This window comes from Puntigrus tetrazona, chromosome 16, assembly GCF_018831695.1.
Source record: "Puntigrus tetrazona isolate hp1 chromosome 16, ASM1883169v1, whole genome shotgun sequence".
NCBI classification, from domain to species: Eukaryota; Metazoa; Chordata; class Actinopteri; order Cypriniformes; family Cyprinidae; genus Puntigrus; species Puntigrus tetrazona.
The window spans coordinates 4,147,205-4,173,880 of NC_056714.1; the positions used below are offsets into that span (position 1 = coordinate 4,147,205).

The 26,676-nt window shown below is 38.0% G+C and overlaps 1 protein-coding gene and 1 pseudogene across 1 annotated transcript; both read right to left on the reverse strand.

The window, feature by feature from the left end:
• Nucleotides 1–1,024: 1,024 nt before the first annotated feature.
• On the reverse strand, nucleotides 1,025–10,174 carry LOC122360002 (annotated as a pseudogene).
• Nucleotides 10,175–12,282: 2,108 nt separating this feature from the next.
• Nucleotides 12,283–13,317, reverse strand: LOC122360352 (solute carrier family 52, riboflavin transporter, member 3-B-like). Its single transcript, XM_043260881.1, has one exon. The coding sequence runs from the start codon at nucleotides 13,315–13,317 to the stop codon at nucleotides 12,283–12,285; it is 1,035 nt and encodes a 344-aa protein (XP_043116816.1).
• Between the last annotated feature and the right edge of the window lie 13,359 nt (nucleotides 13,318–26,676).

The window sequence follows — 26,676 nt, forward strand, 5'->3', positions numbered from 1 at the left end:
GAAAATCAGCCTTTTATTACAATAAATTCACATTTCTGGTTGAGTTTAAACCTAGTTAGTTTAGTTGAAACACTAGTGTAAGAACATTCAGAAACAGGGCCGAGGGACTTTAAGGCTCTTTTTTTTTTTAAGGTGAAGGAGCTTATTCAAGATTCACAAAAATGATGAGTGTTTCTCCGGATGTTCTGATGGGTTAGTGAAGTGTAACACGGCCGCACAGGAAGTGACATCGCCGGGGCCGATACCAACATTAGTGTAACTCGTATCCGGTCTCACAGATATAGTGATATGTCACTAACAGGTAAACGGAAGTGACACGCTGAGCTCAGTAACACTTTCATTATGTGGCGTGAACAGCAATGACCTTCATGTACATCTTCATTCATAACATGTAAAATAAAACTCGAAAGAGTCAGAGATAAATAGTGTCAGTTGAGATTAAATAACGTTAAGACGGGCAGCAGAAAAGACTCAGTAAGTCAACAGCGAGGGTCAGCGTGGAACAAAACATCCCACTCCTTTTTCTGCAAAGCTTCGGTTAGGTCTGCCCTGGTGGTGATGATGATGATGGTGGTGGTGGTGATGAAGAATACGCCAGGCTGTTTGGTCGTCTACCCTGTTTGTGCTAAGAACTTTCACAGTAAAACGCTGTCAATAGCAGGAGGGAGCGTGAGATGAGGATGGAGCGTTACATGAACGGTAGTGAAGTCCTATAGAAAGTCAGCGTATATATAGTGAGTGTCACTGTACAGACTAGCTGTGATAGTGAGTGAACACTGTAGTGTGCAAGTGCTAGGAGAAGTGTGGAAATAACCGATGCAGTCAAGACCACCAGTCTAAACTACAGAATGATGAAGGCTACTTGCTACGATGTTCTGGTTTCTCCCAATGACATCCATCTCTCCATAAAACCAAGGAATAACCAGGACAGATCTCATTGAGAGCTACCTTGATGAAGGATCATTGGTTTCCCAGAGAATGGAGGAAGCGCATGGATGGATGGAGTGAGGAGGAAACGGGACCTTCAGGGACTGCTCTTCTTTCTTCTTAGGGAAATGCGTTTCTTCCTAATGAGCATCTGTGAAGGGGTCCACGCCACGGCAGATCTGAAACAAAATACAAGCTCATTCATAGAAAGCATGCTCAACCTGTAAGGTGTACTGTATCGTGATTCATACGCACGCTTCTGATTCCTCTCTGGTTATTTTATCAAGCGAATGCCTTTTAGTGCAATCGCCCAGCTGGTGCTTCTCTATGTGTCTTTTGCTGTAAATCTTGGTTGATGTGTAAGAAAATGTTATCTTTACATTAAATATGTTTATATATAAATTATATGACTATAAATATTTACCTGTAAAAGTATACTGAATGTGTGTGTCTGTGCAAAATATAATGAATATACACATTATGTAAACGAAACTATTCTGGATGTCATTAATTGTTTGATAGCACTAAACGGTAGTAACATTTACAGATGAGCCCTTACTGAACTGAAGCAGTACGGCTACAGCTATCATTTTCTTCAAAATATCAGCTCGTTCTCAAATCTGATCATCTTTTTGAGGGACGTTACTTGTGCAAGACATTACTGGAGATATAGCTGCGTGCTAACTGACACTTTAAATAATCTCATGTAAGTTTCTGCTGTGTTGTTATTGAAGTATCAGAATTAAAATAACTACCCGCATATATACTGCCATTCCTACTCAGGAAATGCAAATATACTTCAGTTATGCAAACATTTGCCCGGGCTGATAAAAGTCAGGTTTAACTCCTTCCCATGCCTGAGATCGTCATGAAGCCCTTCGTGCTGGTGGTTTACCCACTTGATGCTGTGGATCCATTCGTCCTTCCTCTCCGGGGTGGGGAGCGAGATCCGCACACCATGTGGTTTCTCCACCACTCGGCCGTCGGCCTCGGTCTTACACGCTTTTAATCAGCTGCCAGCGGTTATTAGGGATGTAGAGTTCAAAACAGTTCCTGCACAGAAAACACATCTCCGCCAACAAGCGGAGCCTACAAACTGTCTCTGATATACGGCCCAGCCCTGAAGGCCAATAAAGAAACCTGCAGGTGAGCTATAAAAAGTGCTCATGGAAACTGTTGTTTAATTAGCTGTATTTGCCTGTTTAATGAGAACCTCAACAGACTTACTGGCTTTCTGGGATCTTCAACCTCTCTCGAATACTCCAGATTCTCCAATGGTATAATGCCTCTGGGCTCCTTATCCTACAAACACACACACTTTAATGTATATACGGTCACTTTTCACCAATTTAACACATTAATTTCATCTAGTTTATGAACAGTAGTCTACATAAGTGATAAGCAGTACAATCAATTACTACAACGATCTCTAGAATACTTTAGTCTGAATGGTCAAATAATTTCAGATAATTATGCTGAACTGTCTGGAGCTAGGGGTTTCCTATATATATATCTAATCTCTTATATTACCATACAATAGGTTGATGTCCATTTATTTATTCAATTTAATGTCAGGGCTACTTTTGATATGACAATTATCATGATTCATTATGCTGCTTCATAAATGGATGATTACCAAAAACCATTTCAGAGAGCTGCACATGAAGAGTTCGTTTGCGAAAACAGATAGCTCCTTTTTAACAATTCTCATTTTTTCATTGTGCATTCCAACTAATCCCAATCAAACCGCAGCTTGAGTGATTTTAGGTAAAACAACAACTAATACTAGGGCTAATTAACACAATAATAACATGACAGATTTTAAAAAATTGACTTTTTAAAACAAAGTGATCTGTTTTTGCAAATAAACTGAAATACAGCTGCGTGGTCCTTGACTTACTGTTGTGTATTCAAAGTAATAGAGGCAGTTGTCAGTCAGAATGAACCACCGTCTCTTCCATGTTTTCACACGACCTCCTGAGAAAGAAGATTACATGGATTAGAGGTGTAAACCACACAAGAAATGAATCATTTCTCTGTCGGCCTGCTGCACCAGACACGTCTACACACGCTACTGCCTTAAAAATCCAAACTCAGTTTCTTCTAGATTCACGTGAGGATTAGGCCTGGACTGGGCCAGCCAACTCTGATCAGGTTCACGTGATTGCCTGAGTACTCGTTAGTTGCTGTTGTTTACTGGTAAAAGTCAAAGAGCTCATCTCCAGGTCTCTGTGAATATTTATGTGATTAAAACATCCTTTATAAACCTTTTGCAGATGATACGCTTTTGAACGCGTAATATACTAAATGCAGTTAAAACGTTAAGTGTCTGTTTAATGTTTTATTTCATTCATTTGTGCTACTGGATATGGGATATTCAATGGCTAGCCGTGCTTTAAAAGAGTTTAAATGCACAAGGTGGAAGCTAAGATCTGCCCGACGCTAACAGCCAATCAGAATAGAGTATTGTTGTTTTATGCCGCTTCAGTGGTCAAGCCAATGCAAAAATAATAAATTGTCCTTTTTATTATACAAATGTGTCATTAAATGTACCTTTTTTTAAATTGCATTTTTATTACATAGAGAATTATAAAAATTACAATTCCTCCAATTCGGACAATTTGTTGAAAATGAGTTGCCGTATATACAGATGTCACTTCCCACTATGTTTCTTAAATTGTCGTTTTTTCCACTAACCTTAATGTGTCACATTAAATTCTTGTTTATATTGTTATAATTAGTTTAGAATAAGGCATTGTAGAGCTGTTACCATTCTAATTAAATTAGTATGAAAAAACTGCTGAAACAGAAGCTGCATCTGAAGGACCATTAGATGTATTTAAACAAAGTGTTTGATGAAGCCAGGTGCCATAAATGGTTACGCTTCAAAATTATGAATGCATAAAGAAGATTGACGTTTTAAATATTTTTAGACTTACAAATAAGAAATGTGGGGAAAATGCTATAAAAGTTTTAAATATGAAACCAAACTAGTAGGCAGTACGTGACCGCTTGAATGAGTGAGTCGGTGTATACTGAACAGATTCGTTCAAACAGCTGAATCGCTCAAAAACAAGGCAAGTGACTACTTTATGAATGGGCCACGGAATCATTGACTCAATTGATTCATTCAAAGTCTGGATTCATTCAGTACGGAAAACACCGCCATGCTGCTCTGAGACACAAAACTCTGCCGATTACGACTATTTTTTTCAATTTTGTGTCCAACTTGTAATTTTAACTTCTTGTTTACAATCAACTGCAATCGTCTTTGAGACATTTTCATCATGCAATGTTGCGTAACTAAATAATATTTAGCAAATTCCTTTTTGTAAGCCTCTATAAGTTTCTGTGAGTGGTGTTGTGCTGATTTGTATGTTTGATGTCAATCGGTGCATCTCGACCACGAATAACGCCATTTAACCTCAATCTGAGGCGCCAGAGCTTCTCTGCGAGATGTTCTAGTGAGGAGAAGAGGCTGTCACGTACCTCCCTGAAGGGTGGACAGCACCAGCATCAGCAGAGAAATCACAGGTCAAGCAGAGCGGGGAGCCAGAAGAGATGGGAAAGAGGGATCACAGGAAACAGAAACACAGAGACACGGGAGAGGGGAAGAAGATTTAAAAGCTTTTAGTGCTTGAGAGATCACAGAGCCGCCATGCAGAAAGAAAGTAAATCTCTGAAAGTGCCAAACACATTAGAAGCCATGTTTCTTTCGCCGCGTTTAGTTTAGTTTTTTTGGAAAACAGAGCAAAGCACAGCAATGAAATCACAGAAAATCATGCGACGGCAATGATAGAGACCCTGCCAACAACGTGGGTTAAACAGAAACACTCCGGGAGAACATCGGGACGGACTCACCCAGCTTGAGGAGCCAGCCTTCTCTGTCCGGGTTAAAGAAAGTGTGCGTCAGGTCATTCCCATCATCCTCTGGGATCTTGAAGGGCTCGTTCTTGATGCTGTCATACAGATTCTGATGAAAACAATAACAGTCAGCATTTTTTTAAAAATCAAACGTAAAGCATTATAATAAAAAATAATAATTCTCTCACACTGACTGTGATTTGGGGCGACACATGGACCCAAACTCTGCCCAAATTTAGTTAGATTTTTTTCTAATTTTTTTTTTCTTTCATTTTTCTTCAATTTGTTCCCATTGTAATTTTTCTGGACTATATTTTAGCAGTATTTAGTGATCAAAAATCATGTCAAAACTTGTACAACGGACAACAGTTTATTAAGTTTAACTCTTTTTTTTTTTTTTTGTCCCGTTTAAAATGTTTGATTCAACTGCAACAAAAACATTAATTCGTAGAACAATATACAGAATGGTTTATTTTTCAGAAAATGTATGCTGTGTGTTTTAATTTTACCGCATTTAACAAATTTATTACCAAAAATGGTGGTAATCAAATAAAGGCATAAAAAAGTTTTTGAGTATACTGGTAAAATTAAAACATGGAAGAAAATTGTAGGATATTTCTTAAAAATAGTTGATAATTTTTATTGTTATTAATATTATTCTGACTTTGAAAAGCGCATCGTGTCTTTGTGCATTTTAATATTCACTAGACCATAATATCAAGATTTATTTTTCAAATTATTTATGTAAATTCTATTTTTATTACTCAGTGTTCCACATGACAGAAATCAAAGGGCGCTGCTGAAGTCATTTGTGTTCATTACTGTAACATGGTTCAGAACGCTGACTCACTCGGAGCAGCTCCTCCGGTAAATCTCCTCCGTCGTTGATGCCTCTGTTCATGCTGATGAAGCGCTCCACCGTGGGCTTGTCCGCGCACGTTGGGGTTGTGCAGGCTGGTGTTCAACATGATGATTGCGAACGACAGCACGTAACAGGTGTCTGCGAGGAGAACACAGACTTCAAGGCCAACTCTCCAATGATAAAACACTCCTGAACCTTTAGCAGAGACAGGTTCTGAAATGTTCTCTGGGCTACACAAGCAGCTGCTCATTCGTGGCTATACCGTGCAGTGTGTGCTTTCTGACTAAACATGTCTGCGTGTATGACCTGTGCTCTGGAAGACTCCAGGATTGCAGTGACAGTATCTCTGTGCGAAGGCCTCCATCATCCTGTCGATCTTCTGAGCCTCGCCGGCAAGCGGAAGCTCCACAGAAACTGCCTGCAGCGAGCAGAAACGCATCAGGAACAAGAGCGCTGCACGACAACCGTATCTTTACGAAGAAACATCCAGAAAAGTTGCAATTGTAAACATCCGCCGACTTACCAAGTGCTTGTACCAAGTTCAGATCCGTGAATTCGTGAAGATCAACAAAAGCTTGCAATACTTTAATATTGAAGTCATCCCTGAAAGAGAGGGAGTCGTATTTTACCAAGCAAGTAACAAGCAAGGCTAGTTTTATATTATTCAAAAATACTGTAATTAGCATTTAACTCTTTAGCTGTTAGACAGTTTGCAAAACCTTCACAGAAGACCGTCTTTAAATTCATCTCTAATGCACTGCCACTTCTGCACATCAACCATTAGATGCAATGCTTTTTATTTCAACATATAGTTTTTATACAGTTTTGTATGTGTTTGAGACAAAAACGTCTTTTTCACCACTTAGAATTTCTTGATTCTTGATAATTGTAGCATGTACAATACCTTTCACCCAGATAGTCTCCTATTGCAGTTTTATTGAGGCCTTCTCCTTTGTAGAGAAACTGGGCGATGTCCTCTGGAGTGTGTCTGAGAAGCTCATTCTCCACTAGGAATACAATGCCCTGGTCACAGAAATAAATAACATTTTAACACGTTTCAATTTAAATAATACCACACAATTTAGCCATTTTTATTGTATTTCTGATCAAATAAATTGCAGGCTCGGTCAGCTAAGGAGACAAAAACATAATAAAAATCTACGTGCACCCTGCAGAATATTAATAATCTTAACAAAATAAGAGGGATCGTAAAAATTGCATTTTATCCTCTCACGTAGCACTGTCCCGAATGACATATATTCAAAGGACCTACATTTATAAAAATGGCCCCATTATACCCTTGAATCTTAATAATCTGTGTTTCCCGGATGATTAATGCCTATTTTTATATTTTATGATAGTTGGTCATGAGTCCCTCGCTGGTCCTGAGCAGGTCAACAGTTGGTGTACGAGTCCTTTTTATACAGTCACTGCTGAAAAGGGTTTAATTATGCAGAAGATGCACGCTTTGGAAAACCCAAGAACGTGAAGGAGCTGGGGATTTTTTTAATGGAGAACAGCAGGCACTCGACCTGCTCATAAATCAATAAATCATCCAGGAAACGACGCAGTATTATGATTCACGGCTATGTAGACTTTAGGTTTTTCCTTATTTGCTAAAGATGATTGATTCATTACAGCAGAGCCCAAGATATGGCCATTAAAATAAAAATTAGCAGGGCGAGGGTGTGCAAACTTTTGAACAGGTCTGCTTTTTTATGAATCCAGTTATTACAATGTCTTGTGGAGTACATGTAGATATTCACGACCCCTCTTATTTAGTTTATATACTGCATAAGTTACGAAATCTTACGAGCACAGCTGTGTATATTAAAAGGCAACCCTGTGATATAATTTCTGGTAAACGATGGCTCAATTTTTCCTTTTTTAAAACAGCGTGGCTTACCTTTTTCGGGTCCATGTTGAATTTCTTCCTGCCCATGGCCACATGCCGACTCTTCTGTAACGTTTTACTGCGAACAAAAACAGAGAGGAAGTCAATACTGTTTTGTCGTCTGAGGGGAGAAGCACAAGGACCCACTTTGAGCGTCCTACAAACCTACAGCACGCAGAGTTCAAGTTCATGTCAAAGACCGCGCTGTACACACAGCTACTGACAGATAACGTCCGAGTGCTTTTATTCGAGCGCTATCTCTCAGAGGAGGCAAATTGGAGAACAAACCGGTTCCCATCAATAAAATGTGAGCCTCACCTGCCCTCCGTGCTGCTCTCCAGGCCCTCCACCTCTATAATGGCTTCTCTCAGCTCCTCTTTCAGTCTCTGGATCTCCAGAAGCAGCGCTCCTTTCCTGCGGCGGATCTCCTCCAGCTCGGAGCGCTCCTCCGGGCTCAGGTCCGCTGGGACTGTGCAGAGACAGAGAAGCCAGCGAAATGAGGACACTGGGTCTGAGCAGGCTTTTCGCTTCCGCTCCCATTCACTATACACCCTGGCCCCTTTCTCTCGCCGCCTGTGTCTAATATCATTCGCTTTACGACGCGAGACGGAAATGCACACACACGATTCAGGGCCGAGCGCATTCGGGAGACATTCATATTCAGATCATCTGCGGGCTAACGGACGACTCTTACGACACCAGCTGGTGTTTGGAGGGTTTAAAAGGAGCAGGCCGGGACAGAACGGAGCCAAACCCACAGCGGCTCGGAAAGCAGCGCCTGCAGGCAGAGACACATACTCTCACGTTCCTTGCAAAACAAATTTTCACAATCTTCAGCTCGAATCCTCAAGCCAAAAGAAAAAAAGACACTATGAGCTCCTGAGTCAGTGAGATACAGTACAATGTTGCGTAACGGATGAGAAATGCTTGCACTTTGCATTTTTCTACTTCTTACAATTTGTTTACACGCGCTTAAAGATCAGAATGACAGCTTTGGCATTCTACTAACTATAAGTGACTTCAGTAACTACACGCCAACCAGTTCTCACTAACTAACAACTACATGTCTAGTATCTCTCAGAGAAGACTGTTAGGGCTGGTTCAGGGTTAGTAGAAGAAGTTGTATTACATATAATGTAACGTTTCTGACAATCAGTATGATGTGGGCTCATAAAAATAAGTGTTAGAAGACATTAAGCAGACCGTCTACTAATACTCTAATGACTGCTAGTTGACGTGTAGTTAAGAAAGTCGTTTACTGTTAGTAGAATATTTTAAGTGGACTACCAAAATAAAGTGTTACAGACCATTTTGTTACAACAGAACTAAACGCACCTAGCCACTTCAACCCCTTTCCTCTAAACTCCACCTTGTTTCAAGCATTTTAATTAAAAAAAGGTCAAATTTAATCCATGTTTTATTCTAAAACAGCAACTTAAAAAAAAAAATCTAATAATCCAAGTTTAATAATGTCATCTTGTCATTTCATCCTAATTTTGCACAAAGACTAAAAAAAGTTCTTTCTTTTCTCTGTGAAAATATAATGAATATATAATTCAGCCAAAAGTACCACCAATCCCTTATTTCTAACTCTGTGTTTTCATTTCAAATAGGAACATTTGAACACACATGTAAACAATTTAGAAGATTTTTTTGTCAGTTTATCATTTCATGTGCAAATTCTACATTTGTACGTATATACTTCATCAAGTTGGATAAATAATAATAACATGAATGTCATGAGGACCGTGTTCACCAGCGTCATCTGATCCAAAGATCCTCAACAGAAGAAAATCTCCAAAACAGATCGATCACACCTATTTTCTTCCATCTGATTAGTAACAGAGAAATAAAAGTATTGTGTTCATAACAATGCATCTTTTTTGTTTAAAGTTCAGGTTTTTAATGCGGCCTCGTCACTTTAGGTAGGCCTCCAGCTTATCTTCAAGATCTTCCAGCAAGGTATGAAGCGAGCGTGATGATGACGACAGATGACGAGCACTATCAAGTGAAGATTTCACTAAAAATGAAGGCATGACAAGTCTGCATCTGAATAAGGATCTCAAAAGATACTGTTCAAGAATATCACCTAACAGATACATAATGAACAGCTGAAAAATATAACATGAGGCCTGTAAGACACACAATGTTGACATTAATGTATTCAGGCTCTGATGATAAAACCAAATAGACACATAACAGATGTAAACAACTGAAGGAGGCCAGACATGAATGAATCCATGAACAATGGCTGCTGATGAGAGACTGAATCATATACTGCGGCTGCAGAAACCATAGATGCGACAACAAACCGATTAAATTAGAGTTCAAGCATTTAAAACACCCGAAGCATCCTTCTACATTACGCCTTTCCAGAGCTCCTGTGAATAAGGAAACAGTCGTGATGCGGCACTGAACACAACGCTCAAACAGCTTTACTTACTGTAGTCCAGATCATCCATTTTGGGGCTTTGCTTTTAGGCATATATGTGTCGGAATCGAATGTCATTCAATAACCGAGAGATAAGGATATATAAAAATATACCCCACAAACGAAAAGGAAATAAATAAATAACTAGGCGGAGGACCGAAAGGACTCAGACAAAGGAGGAGTCGAGAGCGGAAGTTGCGACTCAGCCAGTAAAATTCACGACCCGGAAGGGCGGCCATCTTGGTAAGGGCTTCTTCTGTTAATTTAGAGGCAGTTTCTAATCTAAATATTATGTAATAGTATAATTTGTATTACTAGTAGTAAGGTGATAAGACATTTATTTAAATTTGAACATGTTTATTTTTAAAATTTAGCTATTTATTTTGTAAATAAAAAAAATGCCAAACCCCATTAACTCCTTCCCCAGGTCTACAACATTTCAAGGTCTTTGTTTCAAAAAGGTACAAAATACAAAATAAACGTTGTCTGACCTCCCCTATAGGTCTGATTATTTAGTGTGTAGTCCTACTAATTATTATATATAGGCTTACAATAAGAAAAATGTATTGAACCAAATGTTCTAAATAAATATAACAACTTACTGAAATTTAATATATATATTATGTGAGTTGATTATTTAACTAGGTGATTTGTTTTTGTCCAAAATGACCTGTTTGATTCAGGCTTTCTTTCTCATGTCACTCCTTAGGGCTTTTTTAGCTTTTAGCACAAGCTTTTTAGCTTTTGGGCCGCTTTTTTAGACATTGGCACACTACTCAGGCGTTTGGCTTTTCTAAAGCTAATTTATGTAAATATGTAGAGTTAAAAAGAGCTACATCAAGAGTCTGATGACTTATGGAAATGGAAATTCTGCCACATTTGCCGATATAATGTATGCTGTTTCCCTATTCATCAATTAAATGTTCGAAGAAATCATCATAACACAACTGTATTGTTTGAGAAAAATATTTATTAATTTATTTTACCAATCTTAATAAAGTTTTGAAAACAAAGAAAGGAATAGGATTGGCAAAGCTTATATAAAATCATAAATATGTTCCAATTCTTTAAAAAAAAGTGACCTCTGGCTTTAAAAACAGTTCAATATGATAACATAAACAATACATATCAAGTATAATGACATCAAAAATAACAAAAATGTCATAACTGACAAGTTACACTGTAACTATAAGGCAGTGCCAGATATTACAGAAGGTTATGAAGGTTGTTTTGTCATGATGTAACAGTACTATGAACTATGTGACCATATGATAACCATAAGAAAAGGGTTGTTAGTACATTGGCTGAGATTTGTGTTCTATGTAAATGTGAAAAAGTATAATGAGAAAAGGTGTGTGGTCTTATATCTGTGTATTATTCAGCCTTGTTCGCTAACATATTAGTGTTTTACTCTGAATAATGATTGCTTTTATTTAGGCACTTGGTATTACAGTAATCTCCTGACTGGAAAAGTCTGTAAACACTAACCAAAGGGAACATTGAGAGGGCACCTAACATAGAACCCAGCTGCACCACAGCTCCACACCACACGAGGGCGCTATGGCCTTCATCTCGCAGGATCACTCCAATAATCACCTTCACATAGGACAAAGTCAGGACAAATATGACCCAGGTTATGACCTAAAGATAAAAGTAGAGAGAGAAATGAAGATTATGTGTGTTTGTAGGCTTAACATTAAGTGTTTGCTTAAGTATGTAGTAGTATGCACACTTAGTAGTATATGAAGAGTTCAGATGCAAAAGCCTCTAAAGATGAGATAATGATACTGAGTGAATGCTCTCCACACGTAGTATATGTTTATTAAATACTTTCATTTTAAATGCCAGCCTCAAGCCACTGAGAAGTGCTAGCACTTACATGGGAATCTATTTCCAATTAGCCAGAAAGAAATGCTAATTCTAAAGAAAAACATCAGACATATTTAGAGGCTTTTGCATCTGAACTGTGAAGGGGTTTTTATTTTTAATTTTTTGGAATGGTGCTACCTTCTTTTTTAAGAATGTTAATTCTAGTGGCAGTAAATTTACTTTGCTTATGGAACAACCTAGACCAATGAAAAGCACGTGTGTGAGTCTTACAATGAGTGCTGCTCCTAGGTCATGATTGATCAGCGGAGGGCAAGGGCTTAGTGCTGCCATTGCCATTATATATGTTGCAAACCCAGTGCCAGTCACTGTCAGAACCCCCATCAGCACCAGAGACCTTTGACAAAGAAAGCATGACAGCCAGTCAAAAGCAATCCAGACATGAAATAGTTGCATGAATTTAGCTCATCATTGTTCTCACCTGATTGGCACAAACATGGCAATGAAGCAAGCCACCGGATTGGCTACCGAAGACAAAGTGGCTGCAAGATGATAGGCCTGATTTCCATATGGCAAACAGGAGTAAGGCTGGACTGAGGGCAAGACTGCATTGGTCAGTGCGTTTACCCAGGCCAGAACTACAAATATGAAGACCAGCTGCATTCTGCTGTAGGTTCCTTTTCCAAACGAACTGTGTCGCTTTAAAACAGGTCCTTCTGTGAAATCCAGCATGGGCTTTTGTTCTGGAGCTTCATTATTTGGGGACTGGCTCATATCAATCTTCTCCACTTGCTGAGAATCATCAGTATAACATTTGCTCTTGTGTTCCCGCACCACAGCTGGGTGGAAGTTGAGTAACAAGAAAGCTCCCAGGCACACGAACATCATCGCACTGAGGAACAGGAAGAAACCCTGAGCAGAGAAGTTGGCTGGTTGATATTGTTCCTGAAGTGCTCCATCGAAGCCCCAGGATGAGTTCCCCATGCTAAAGTTTGCATTAGCACTGGCATTTTTGCAGTGGATCACCCCTACGCCTTGGATAAGAGCCACCAGTGCTGGGACCAGGCCACTTAGACCCTCTCCAATGAAGTAGGTGGTGAGGTACCGAGGCTGTAGACGCATCATGAAGGGTAGAAAGGTAACAGACGAGGTGCAGTCTACCACAGACAGCAGGAAGCTGAGGGACAGTAGGGCAGCGCTATGTTTGCCTCCTCCAAAAGAAAGCGTGTGGTTCCAGAAGAAGGCCAGGAGGAAGGTGGCCACCAGACCGACCGTCACGATGGTGTAGATAACAGGCCGCTCGTCCAGCATGCCCGGTCTGAAACGGTGCATGAGCGTGATGAAGAGAGGCCCGATGTTAGCCATCTGGATAATGATAGTGAGGTAGGAGGGCAGGTACCACCCCTCCGGAATAGAGGGGACGATCAGAGGCAGCTCCACCCACATCCCGTTAATGGCCACCCATGATCCGATGCCAAAGAGACAGGCCAACAAGTGTGTGAACAGTGACATGATGAAGGCACTGAGGTCCACACGCCAAAAAGGCGACTGGTTTTTAAAGGTTATCTGAAACATTAAAGTAAAAGGGAAAAACATTAGTTTTGCAATAGCCATTACATTTCCAATGTGGTCAGAAAACATATATACATGTACTCAAATGAAGCAGTGCTTATACTACTTTAACATCATACTGTGAGGACAGAAGTTGAGAAGCTCAGATTTCATGATACCACAATGGCAGTCTCAGCTGAACATCTGATGCATGTTGCACACACAATAAAGGTACAAATTAGTACTTATTGTTGTATATATTTGAACCTAATAGGTACAGAAGTATACCTTTTGATATATGCAAAGTGACTGTTTTTGTGTACGCTATCAATCGGATTGATTGAATTATACAGGATTTCTGGGAGATGTGTGTGTCGCATAAAACTAAACATGATTGGTTGCTTTATCTGTCTGTTATAAGGTCTCTTGGGCAGTCCTTTCAAAGCAGCCAAGGTTCCCAGACCTACTGTAATCTTGAAGGTCTAGCTGCACAAGACTACCACAATATTATGGTGGTTTCAAGGTGTTTCTAAGTGATTGCTAGGTTTTGTAGAGTGGTTGTTAGTAGGGCTGCAAAATTCTTGCTAAAATGTGAATCACAATTTTTTTCTCAAAGCGAATTGAGATAACAGTTTACGATTCTCATAAAAAAAAATAAAATAAATAATCTATTTCACTCAAGTACAAAAACAAAAACCTGTACATTCAGTACAATGAAGTGCTGGAGTAACAAAAAAGAGTATCTTTTAAAGTGAAATGTAAATGCTTTTAACATAAGTTTTTGAACATAAGAGAATGTTAACAATAAAAAAATAAAAATAACTAAACAGAACCTGTTCTTTTTGCTTCTTTTAGACCTTAAAGGTTCTTGCCCAAGAAAACTAACCTATCAACACTTTGAGTTTTCAGGGAGGAACCTCACCTATTTTGTGGTGACAATTGAGATAATTGTATGGATTAGTATTGTTAATCGTCTGTGCATCATCTGCATTATGGGCCTTTCACATAGGATTCAGAATGAACTGGGCCATTCAAGTGTTCTGAACTTTAATGACGATGCAGCGACAAACCGTCTTAGCATAGCGCAAGCCATCGAAATTAATAAGTGAGGGAGAGGAGATATTGATCGAGATTTATGATTGATTGGTGAACTCCTGAATGCAGATAAATGCACAGAAGTGAATCGCTATCATTTAGAAATGAGATTGCATTTATGAAATAAATCGAGGTTGTAAATCGTTTTTTCAAGTATTTGTGTAGCCCTAGTTGTTAGCGTGTTATGATTTCTTGGGTGGTTGTAGGCGGTTGCTTGCTATTGCTTACCAGTCTCTCATCTCATGGTAGCTCCTTCAATGTAAATCTTTGTGACTGCTTTTCAGCACTTTTATCCTACATGGGCGTATTTATTGTATAGTCATATGATTTGCTGCTTAGTTACCATTCCATCGTTGTAGGAGAAACCAACTGAGGTGATCTTTTATCACATGCTTAGGTGGTGGAGAACTAGTTAATTTACGCAAACAACAGAAAGCCATTAGTTTTTTTATTAATATGCAGTTTACTTTGATTCAATGAGCATGTGGTTCATCCAGTCAACAGCTCTCTCTGTAACATCATTTCTTTAAGATACTACTGTAAAAAACACGGCATCTGATAACTACTTCAATAATTTTGTTCTCAATTGTTTTCCTTTATTTGATTTTTGATTTATCACAGGATCCCTCTTCACATCATTCTTTCCCTTACACATTTATACACTTGCACATAAATGTATATGCATGGTAATTTGCATGCAAACATTTAATGGAATGAAACGTGTTATTGAGGGATATCAAATTAATTGTTAGTTTGCTTATTGTGACCTCATGTCACACTCACAAAGAAACTATGCTCCAATTACAGGTCAGGGGCTGTAGCTCAGACCGCACAAGTTTGCCATATGGTTTGTTGAAACTTTGGCTTTGGAAAATATAGAATCTTTAAACTATGTTGGTAATGTAGTCAATACCATAGCTGGCTAACAAAACTTTGACAAACTAATACAAAAATGACAAATTCATCGTCCTGCCGGGTTTAGCTACAAAAAAACACCTGCCTCTAAAAGTCTGCAGTGATCGTGAAGACCTCGATTAGCTGGTTCAGATGTAATTAATCAGGACTGGAGCTAAACTCCAGTGGCCCCCTGGGAGCAAGACTGGACTTTCCTAAGCATAGTGACATTTGCATGTATAAATAATTGCACAAAGATATAATGTATAAAAAAACATTACTTCCCTTTAGCAAGTCTTGTTTTTAGTGTTATTGAATTTTTGCAGTTTTATGTTTTTGGTAATGTGGTTTGAAACCACATTCTGAATCAAAAATGTCACATGACCTTTCCCAAACTTACAGTACTAAACAGATTACACATAAACTCACCAGGCTTAATACTACACCAACAGTTCCAGTAATTACCACTGTATTAACTCTCTGCTCACCTTCCTTGTTTTATGACATAAATGTTTCCTTCCGCCTGACTATGTTATCAGTTCACCCCATTCACAACAACCAGTTTGAGCTCATACCAGTGCCTATGGACTCTTCCGTGCCCTTGAATTTCTTTTGGCTCATGGATTATAAAACACCACTTTTTGTTTAAGTGGACTAAACTGGCTAATCTCAAAAACACACACATACACGTCCTACCTGATTGTCTTGAGGTTTCAGTACATTCTGACAGCAGTTTCTTCACCCTTCAGCGTGAGAGTCTGAGCTCTTTATGTTCCAGTTGGCTGTAATATTCACCTGATGGTAATAGGAGCACGCAGGCGCGAGCTGTGTGAAGCAGGGGTCCTTTATCCCAGTGGGCTAACATTCAAAACCATGTGCTTGACTGCCCGGCGGAGAGTGAACGGGGCAAGGCAAGAGTAAGCCTCCCCTCTCGCAGCGACTCTCTCTCTCTCTCTCTCTCTCTCTCTCTCTCTCTCTCTCTTTCTCTCTCTCCTAACAACTTGACGTTGAGCTGAAGCAGGAAGTGACAGAGGCTGGAGCAGCTGACGTTCAAATGATCCTTTAACCCTCACTGTAAACTTTGCACAAATATAATTGAATATTGTTGAATGTGCACTTGTAGTGTACCCCAGATCTTAAAGATAATTAAAAAGCTGTTTTTGAAGAATAAATAACATTAATGAAATAAAAGGCTACTTAAGTAAACTGAAAGAGAGACACTAAAAAGTTAAAAGTATACACTTAAAAGTTAAGAAGTTAAATAAATTATGTTATTCTTTTCTTGGGTTTTAATAAGATACATTTATTTTGATACATTAAATACTAACGCACATGTAAAGTACTTAACTATACATTTTTTCAAAATTCTATTTTTAAGATTTAAGCGTACGCACACTCTACGATCAAATCTGCTTTATAAATGAGGCCCTATATCTGTGAATTCTCATACTTATGCAAAAAGAGATTCTTTTTGATAATGGCCTTTAAATTTGAAAATTAGCTCAGAAGAACTGCTTTTATCATCTCAGATCTATAGCAATATTGAAAGGGCTTTTACTTTCTCCAGGCTGGACTAGTAACTAAGTCCTCCCTATCTGCCTTCCAGTAGAACAAAGCCACACTTCTTACTGGAGCTAGAAAAAAGGAACGCATCTCACCAGCACTGGCTTCTTTTCATTGGCTGCCGGTTGAATACCGTGTTAAATTTAAAGGGTCACTTTGTACATGATTGTTTTACCTTTTAGATTGCACTGCACATTGGTCAGCACCTGCTGTTTTAAATGTGTTTTAGAAATAAAATGCCTTGGCTTGTCTTAATGCAAAACTTGTCAGACTTGCATAAGGAAGCTGAAATCCTCCCATCATTGTTTTAATCTCCTGGTATGTTAACTGCTCTGAGGAGACTGCAGAGAGAGGCGTGTGATTTCTAGAAGCAGGGCGGAGTCCGAGATGACCGAAGAAAAGTATAGCTTAAAGAATTAGTTCATATGAAACTCATGATGTTTTGTCCCAGACACACAACTTTCTGTCAACTCTTTTAAAACAACTGTTTATAGTTACCATATCTATCAAGCGTCAGTGAGGTAAAAATAAGTACATGGTGTAAGAAAGAGCACTTGTTATGGAAATAATATACCTTAACAGAATATTCCTAATGCGAACTGTATATATGTTATTTATAATGAAATGAAAATTAAGTATAGCTTAAATTTATGTTAAAATGGCTTAACTATTTTATATGTATTTTCATAATTAGTTCTATTGTTTATTGATATGGTTAAAATTGCTACTACCGAATGCACTGACAGGCATTTATGATGAACGATAATTTATTACTATAATTTGTAACTTTACGTGTGCTCTAGTTAGTTAGTGAAGAAATCACAATAAATGTATTCTTTAAAACATTGCAAAAGATTAATAAAACAAAAAGGTTTTAAAATGTACTTTCTAGTAAAATGATTTAATTTGAAATTGCAATTTTTTTAAAAGGTGTGCTTAAGTGTGTTTAGAAACATGAAACTGTCTATTCTTCACGCAGAGCTATCGTATGACATAGGAAGACGTGTTATATGATATGTTAATGGTGTTTTTGGAGCCTAATGGAAGTGGTCTCTCTGAGCTGCCATCGAAAGGCTGTTAGAGGCTTCTCTTTTCAAGGTTTTATGCACTGCATGTTGCCGAATAAATTTCTATGAATTATTTATTTTAACTGTTCTCTTGACGCTGATGTGTTCTTGCTGTGAACTTTTTCTGAACAACTTCTCTGCCAAGAGTCCAGCTCCGTGGTCACTTGTTAAGACGGGCTCCTTAAAGGCCTCGCCGTGAGAGCTGTCAACATTTATAATAACCTTGAGCGGCATGGAGTGTAAATCAGTCGTAGCCCGCAGTGTTTGGATTTTGTAAGCACACGAAGAATGTTGAGGCTAGAGAAGATAATTTCAGAAGAAACAATTCTCCAAAAAAACGTAAGCAGCCCAAAATGAACATGTTACGAACAACCTTGCAGTGCTGAAGGTTTACAGTGCCATACTGTAAATATATCCTGTCACATGAGGAAAAACATCTTTCAGCTGCACATTTCACAGTTTAAAATGCTAAATTACAAAAAAAGTTACACTTTCTGCTGAACTATCAAGGCTTCACTGCTATTAAAACCAGTTTTTACTTTTATAATATACTGACATATAAAACATGCAATTAATTAAAACGCATAACGAGTAGCTTTCTCAATAGCTGAGGTAAAGCTGAATAGAATAGAAGGTGCAAATAAACAAAAACAGAACACTAAAATAACATTCAGTCGCTAAAAACAGTCCAAAGCGTTAGCTCACTGCCTAAAAATGTTTGGTAACTTGACAATATATTTCTTGTTGAAACAACTTCTCATTAGTGTGGAATTAGTTCAGTTAACAAATATGCTCAAGTTAACTTGACTAATGTTTCCAGTTAACCTTAATCATCTTGTGTCCGTTACGAAATGGACCAAGAAACGAAGGCGAGTAAAACGATAATGATGTTTATTGATACAGATGTAGCACGGAGATCAATGGCAGGTCAGTAATGGATGTTTGGGGAGTTTAGATGGACGGCGGCCAAGACTTAACTTGGTTTTCTGTCTTCACAGGAACTTGTATCTGAACACGGAGAGACTGGAGCACACAGACAGTGACTGGGAACTGGAGGAGAAGTCAAGAGGTACGTTTTAATAGGCTCAGTCCACTTCGTGTAGCAACAAGACCAAACACTGAAGGAACTGTGATGTGTGGTTTTATGCAGAGCGTTGATGAGCTGGTGATGGGATTCAGGTGCGGCTGGTTAGTATTCAGGTGACAGGAAGCGTTGTGGTTGGCTGGCAGTGGTGCTGGATGGTGGTTGGCTGGTGGAAGAGCCTGGCAGATCTGTAACAGTGCCAACTTGAATTGATAAACAAGCTCATTTGTTACACCACCGCCTTAACATTTTTAAATAATGGTGAAAAAACATTTTTCTTTAATTTATTTAATGATAGAGACAACACTTTCATTCGCATTTTAATTATACAAGCGATTTTCTGTCAACACATCAACTATCAATTGAAAAAAAATTGCAAAATACAAACACACACATACACTTATAAAGTACTTAACTGACACTTAAAAGTGTGCCGTTTGCAAAACCTTGGCATGGGACTGAGAAATATTAATAGTTGCATTTCAGTTTGTCACATCAAGGATTATATTTTAATTTTAAGTTTAGACTAAGTAGACCAGATAGAAAATGTTGAACTGGTAGGAAAAGGGAGGCATTTTTTGACCCTTTCAGATTCAATTCTAAAAACAATTGTAAAAGTCAGCATTAACATGCATTTCTGAACTGGACAGGAACATTAGGCATCTGTAGAACTGACAGTAGCTCTCAATGAATTTAGTGCAGAAAGAGGAAATGTTTAATATGTAGATTTATTTTAACCTTCCATTTTCATTATCCGTTAAGGAGGAAAATATCTGTAAAGGAGGATCTTTTGAAAAAGCTGTTTTGGGTTACCATTGACTTCCATAGCATTTTTTTTCCTACTATGGAAGTCGGTGTTGACCCAAAACAGCCTGGTTACAAAATTTTCAGAACATCTTATTTTGTGTTCAGGAGAACAAAGAAACTCATGCAGATGTAGTTCATGCAGACTATACTCAAGGGTGAGTAAATGATGGCAGAATTGACATTTTTGGGTGAACTACTTCTTTAAGTTTAAGCACATTTCCTTTAACGCTAGGGAGGCGATACGTGCCATTTTTTTTCCGATATGTCCTTGCCAGGATTTCTGTGTTGCTTTGATTCAAAGTACCTCAAGAGCATTTTGAAAACATAATGGGTCTGCAAGCAAACAAAGACTAAACCTAAGTATTTTAGGCATTATACAAATCCTGGCCACGACTCGTCTGAGAAATATGGCTCTCATGATCACCCTATTCACCACCAAAATACAACATGAAACGTAATCTAAATATGGCAAAACCAGCTGTGAAAAATTAATGTGGAAAATTCTTACCACAGTACATCAGCCTGAGACTTTTCATTTAGAAAAAAAAATCAGTTTATTGACCATTTTTTTACACAACGTTCTATGAAACATTTTATCTGAACAGATTTATAATTACAAGAAATGTTATGATTAGTGTCATTCCACAGCTAGGCCCTAAAAGTAATTCAGCGCTGATCAAAAATTCTATGTAACCTTGTTTTACCAGATCAGAAAGGTACAGTAAATAAGCAATAATGCTACTGAACATACCATTATTTACAGCATCAGAGATTTACAGTACAGTAATAGCAGGTGCATAGCAGAAGAGGATCTCTTTCCAGAAATGGATCATATAAACCAGCATTTATTAGGTGGTGAATAACAGAAGTGAAATGGATTTTGAGTGTCAAATGGATTTTGCATAGATAATCAATCACTGCCAGACATTATTATTTCTTGCCGGGCAATAAGACAATCATCACAGTCCATTCAACAGCACCGCTCAATCACTAAACGCTGACCAACTCAATATGCAAATATATATGCCATATTTTATCATCAGCGCCTTCATTTAAAGATTCTCAGATGGAGCAGGGAGAAGCAAAGCAAAAAGCTAAAGAAAAGTGTGCCTGCTAAGAAATATACTCTAATGTTGCAATGAACTCAAAACCCATTTCAGCTCTTCAAACTCAAGAGAACCGAACCGCGTATGCACAAAATTAAAAGTCACACATATTTGATATGTAATTCCAATCAAATGCTACATCCATAACACTTGGTACAATGGTATAAGAATTTAACCCACAACATTCACAAATAGGTTTAAGGCAAAAATGAACACAGCAGACTTTGCCCTGAGCAGGACACCGTAAAAAAGCAGGTCGTATCAATGTGGATTTGTTTTGGCTCAAATAAAAGTCAAAAATCAAAGCTGGTGCTGATAAAAGAGCATTTGTGATAAGTATTAATTCAGCTAATCTCATTGAGACCTACACTTTCATATCCTCAAAGGAAGTTATTACGACCGGTAGGCATGATTGTTCAAAATCAAATACGTTTTTTATGGGGAGAAAAACAAACAAATATACTATAGATATATGTCTATATGCTGAAAATTACACTAATATATATTTTACAAACACTGAGGTGTAAAATTAGAGAGACACACAATAAACACAGTGCTAAAAAGCTAAAGAACATCCCTAAACAGACTCGAAGTATCTAAAGACCTCAAGAAACATCCGTTTAAATCTTCTCTGTTGACTTGTTTGTCCAAGTCATGTTGGAATGATTGTATTCACACCGGCGTGAAGTTATAGTTAGCAGGATTTTAAGATCTTAAGATCCAACTTTGTTGAGTTGGTAACGTGTTTATCAAACAATCATGGCAGATGTTTTGTTTTTGATTAGGCTATAATATGACTATGAATATAACACGACTCTGCTTACATTTCTGCAGAACCACATTTGACAGCAGTTTCCAGATGAAATGAACACTAGAGGCAGCGATGGTTCTTCATATCCACACAAATAAAGTTGATGATTGTTAAATAAATGCTTATTTTTGCATGTTGTCTTGCACAATGCTCTGTTATGAATACAGAATACTTTTACCATGGTGCATTATTTATAAACTAATATATTTTGTTATTTGCGCGATGACAAAATGAATATGCATACATAATCAGCTCCATGTGTGGCATATTTGCTTGAGCCAATGGGTTTTTATCTCACATTTGCTTTTGTAAACAATATATGTTAGATTTTATTGATTAAAAAGGAAGCCACAATATGTACAGCCACCAACGTAATGAAACATTGCCACAGTTACATTTAATTGTTTTGGAGACAAACAAGCTATTTAGCACCAGACACTAGACCTTTCAATTTAAAACTGCCATGAAATGTGCTAACCAACAATATTATTTAGCAATATCAGACCACAACAAGGTTTTTTTCCAGTTTTTCTGTTTGCTATTTACACATTTCAGGAAATGTAGGCATAGTCATGTATTCCTTGAGATCTTTTACCACCGTTAGCCTAGTTGGCTATTTGCTAGTGGAGACGGGTGATATATTTCATGTGGTCTTTAAATTCATACTCTAGACCCTAAAATATTCCAGCACTTCAGACCTGAGGATATAATAGCCACACTTACACAAAACAATCACACGGACCCCAAAAGCTCAGATTATCATAAAGCCTAAACCATAAAACAGCAGTTTTTTGGTTCTGTTTTAACTGCGGGGTGGAACTGATACAAAGGCAGTGGCTTTATTCTTCGGGACGCAGTGTCAGACTGAACATCGTCCCTACATCAGGCAACAACAGAAAATAAAGAGATCTGTGTATATAGTATGCTGTGTAAAGCACTACATAAGCTATTGCTCTTTGATACTACAGGCGCCGTGCTGCTCAAACCCATGCAAAACATTCCAGCGGTCTCTCGTTACACACAAAGCGGGGAGTCCGTTGGGTAAAAACAAAGTCTGCGAAGGTAAAAAGTCAGTGTAATGTTATGAAACGGATGGTGTAAGACACCTCAGAGCACTAGGGACCAGCCATGAAGGTGGCCGCTGATCTGAGGCCTGCTGGGGTGGTTTTCTGTCCATCCGCCTGCCTGGTTGAGCTCGTGGTATGGGACGAGATGTGGTCATGTTGGCGGTCTTTCTGCCTCTTCTGAAGAAAAAAACAAACAAACACAAAATCACTCAATGTGCTAATAATCTAAAGTCACGAAATGTGACAAAATTACCTCTAGACAGTGAAAACAGGACATAATAATCTTGTTTTTCAGTATTATAATATTATTTAAAAGTATGCATGACATGCAGGACAAAAAAATTAAAAAATCTTGCCCATGATTGATTCCTCGTTTTAAGTAAATAATTCATTTATCTGTCTTCATTCTCATAAATCGATGTAGATGCCTTTCATTTGATTACCAACTTTGAATAAAACTCAATTAAAGTGTCAATAGCATAACATAACAACTGGAACAGATTATGGTCCCACTTTATATAAAGTGGCCCTAACTATTAAGCAATTACATCAAATAAATGAGTGAAATGTACTTATTGTAGTCATATTGTATTATTGCTATTGGGGTGAGATACTGGTAAGGTTAGGGACAGGATTGGTGGTATGTTTAAGGGTGGGTTAAGATGTAAGGCATGGGGCTCAACAGTGTAATCCTAAATGTAATTACAGAAATTAATTATATATGTCATTACATATAGCTATTTTTAAAATATAAGTACAATGTAATAACGTGTGTAAGCAATAAGTGAGCAATAAGTGTGCCAAATGATTCATTTAAATGCATGCACATAGTAGTTAAGGCCACCTAATATAAAGTTGGACCCAAATTATTATTTAGTATGAATGATTTATTACATTGAGACAATGAATTACTAAATTGGGTGTACAGATTACTTTTTCCCCCTTTGCATGTCATGGGGTTCTGTGTACAAAAGTATGGGATACTTTATCATTTTGCATCTAGACATTTTTACATGAAAACAAGACAAATATGGTAAATGCAGACTGCAAGCAGAGCGCCGAGTTTAACCTGTAGGTGAAGGTGAGTCGATGTCTGCAGAGAAGTGGTCACTTCCTAAAGCTGCAATAGAGCTCCTGGGTCGAATGCACCTCTCACCAGAGAAACTTCTGCGTAGTAATGCCTATATCAGCAAATAAAGAGATGCTTTATACGAATCAGTCTGATCATTGACACACAGAGCATCTCAGTATTGTGTGCTGGTTAGTTAACGGTTAGCTGGTGTACCTTGCGGGTCAGCGGGCTGCTGGGAGCCGAAGCGCTGCTGTATAAACTCAGGCTGGAGTTGGATCTGCTGACGGTCAGGCCTTTAGCACTGCCTCTGCGGCCTGACGCCTCGAACGCGTCCGGAGAGAGATACTTCTCCTTTATCTTCAGGTTCGTGCGTCCCTTTACTGTTTGTGCAGAAGCAATGATCAAAAGTCTTTACTAACACTAAAATGCAGCCTTGCTGAATAAGTATTATTATTAAACAAGAATTAGGAATTATGGGCAAAAATAAGTAGCTAATAGGGAGAATTAGTCTCAAAATAAAGTGTGAGCCATTAGATAATATTACACAGAAAATAGCAATTTCTTCTAAGCTGTTGACATATTGTTTGTCTTCTGATTTCATCTTTAATAAGAATAGTTGTGAGATATTGACCTCTGCAGGGGTCGTTCTTCACTAGAAACTCATCTAATGCTGTCCATCCACCACCAACTCGCACCATCAGAGTGCTTCTGAGAATACGAACCATCCGCAACTGCTGAGAGTCTCCAAACTGGTGAAAATCATAGAAATATTGTCATGTCCCATTTACACCTGGTACCAACATCTGATTTGAGCATAAGGCTGCGCATACACTCGTTGATTCTGGTTTTAGTGCATTTAATCCTGGGCTGTGTTTCTCAAAAGCTGATCTTAAAGGGTTAGTTTACTCCAAAATGAAAATGTTGTCTTTAATTACTCTCCCTCGTGTCGTTCCAAACCCGTAAGGCCTAAGGTGTCTCTTCAGAACACAAGTAAAGATATTTTAGATTAAATCAGAGAGCTATCTGACCCTCTATAGGCAACGATCCCGGATCCAGAAACATAGTAAGTAAACATTTCAAGTGACATCTGTGGCTTAACTTCAGTTTTGCGACGCTAAGAGAATTAAAAACAAAAATAACACAATTTACTCAACCATTCTTTCCACCCCCAATTCCATTGGTTTATAACACGGCAAGTCTTAATTAACAAACTAACTCTAGAAACATAGGTCTTATTTATTATCTGTTTAGCAACTGTCTTTAGTAACAAATCTGGGTAATGAGCTTCTGTTCACTCACCCCAGAGGTCACCCACACACCACTGTTGGACTTCATTTCCCATACTCCATTAAATGACACACTCTCACCTGATTACACAGCTGCTTCCAAACAGACTCACTCTATATCAATTACTCCGAGTATTGTTTAGCGTTTATCATTCTGTTGATAGCTACTTTACAGAGCCTGGTCTGTTCATAGTCCTTCCTTTCTATGTTTAGAATATAGCCCGTGCACCATGGATTCTTTCTTCATCTTGCCGTTTGGATTGCGTTTGCAGAAAATAGTTGAATTGCTATTTTTGTTTTCTCTATATTTTTGTATTCTCCTAGCACTGCAACAGTGAAGTTGAGCCACAGATGTCACATGGACTCTTTTACTCATGTTTCTGGACCTGGATCATTTCATTTGTATTGCTGTCTATGGAGGGTCAGACAGCAGAGGTATTATGGGTTTGGAATGATATGTGGGTGAGAAATTAATGACAGATTTTTCATTTTTGGGTGAACTAGCCCTTCAAATGTATCCCAACAGACCAACATTTCCTATGATGAGAAGAACCGTATATGCTGGTTCAATCTCGTTTCCTGTTTTGGTTCCTTTAGATGTCTTTGGTCTGTGTCGAACCGCACCAGAATTGTGATCAGATCACCCAAGGCCAGGTGTTAATATTAGCTATAAACCACATTATTTGTACTGAGAGTAGATTTTCACGTACCCTGTAGCGATTTGCGCTTATTTGCTCTACTTGAAATCTCTTTGGGCAGTTGCACTGAGAGACTTGACGACTCACCTGCAGAAATGAGGGTTTTGTTATTCGTCTTACAGAAATACTGAATGCAGGTAAGAAAGTAAAAACAGAGCTACACATGCCTCCTCATTGATTTGGTCTACATCTATCGTCTTTCTGTAAGGGTCTCGCTTGGATGGAGGGCACTCACAAACTCATAGTAGTCAATGAATCCATCACCGTTAACATCAAATATGTTAGCAACCGCTGTCATTTCCAGGGAGTTGGTGGGAAATTCTGTACATACGCAAAGTCAAATTTAGCAAAGTTACATATATACCCATATACAAGGTGGTTTAAATTTTCACATACTCTCCAGGTGGATGAATATATGCTTATCACATATCTAAAATCATGTACACGATTAGTGATATCTATATGATGATATTTATATAAGCCTTATTATGCAACAATCTATGTCAGGAATATGCACACGCACATATATGTATTTATTTATTTGTAAATAGATGTCTTTTTTTTTTTACTCATAATATCAAAATGTATTGACTGGTATTAAGATGGACATAAAAATATTCATAGATGTATATATTATCTAATGTATGCTATATATATATATATATATATATATATATATATATATATATATATATATATATATATATATATAGAATACATACACATATTTGTGCTAATGCTGTCAAATGCTAAAAGTTGTTGTTTACATA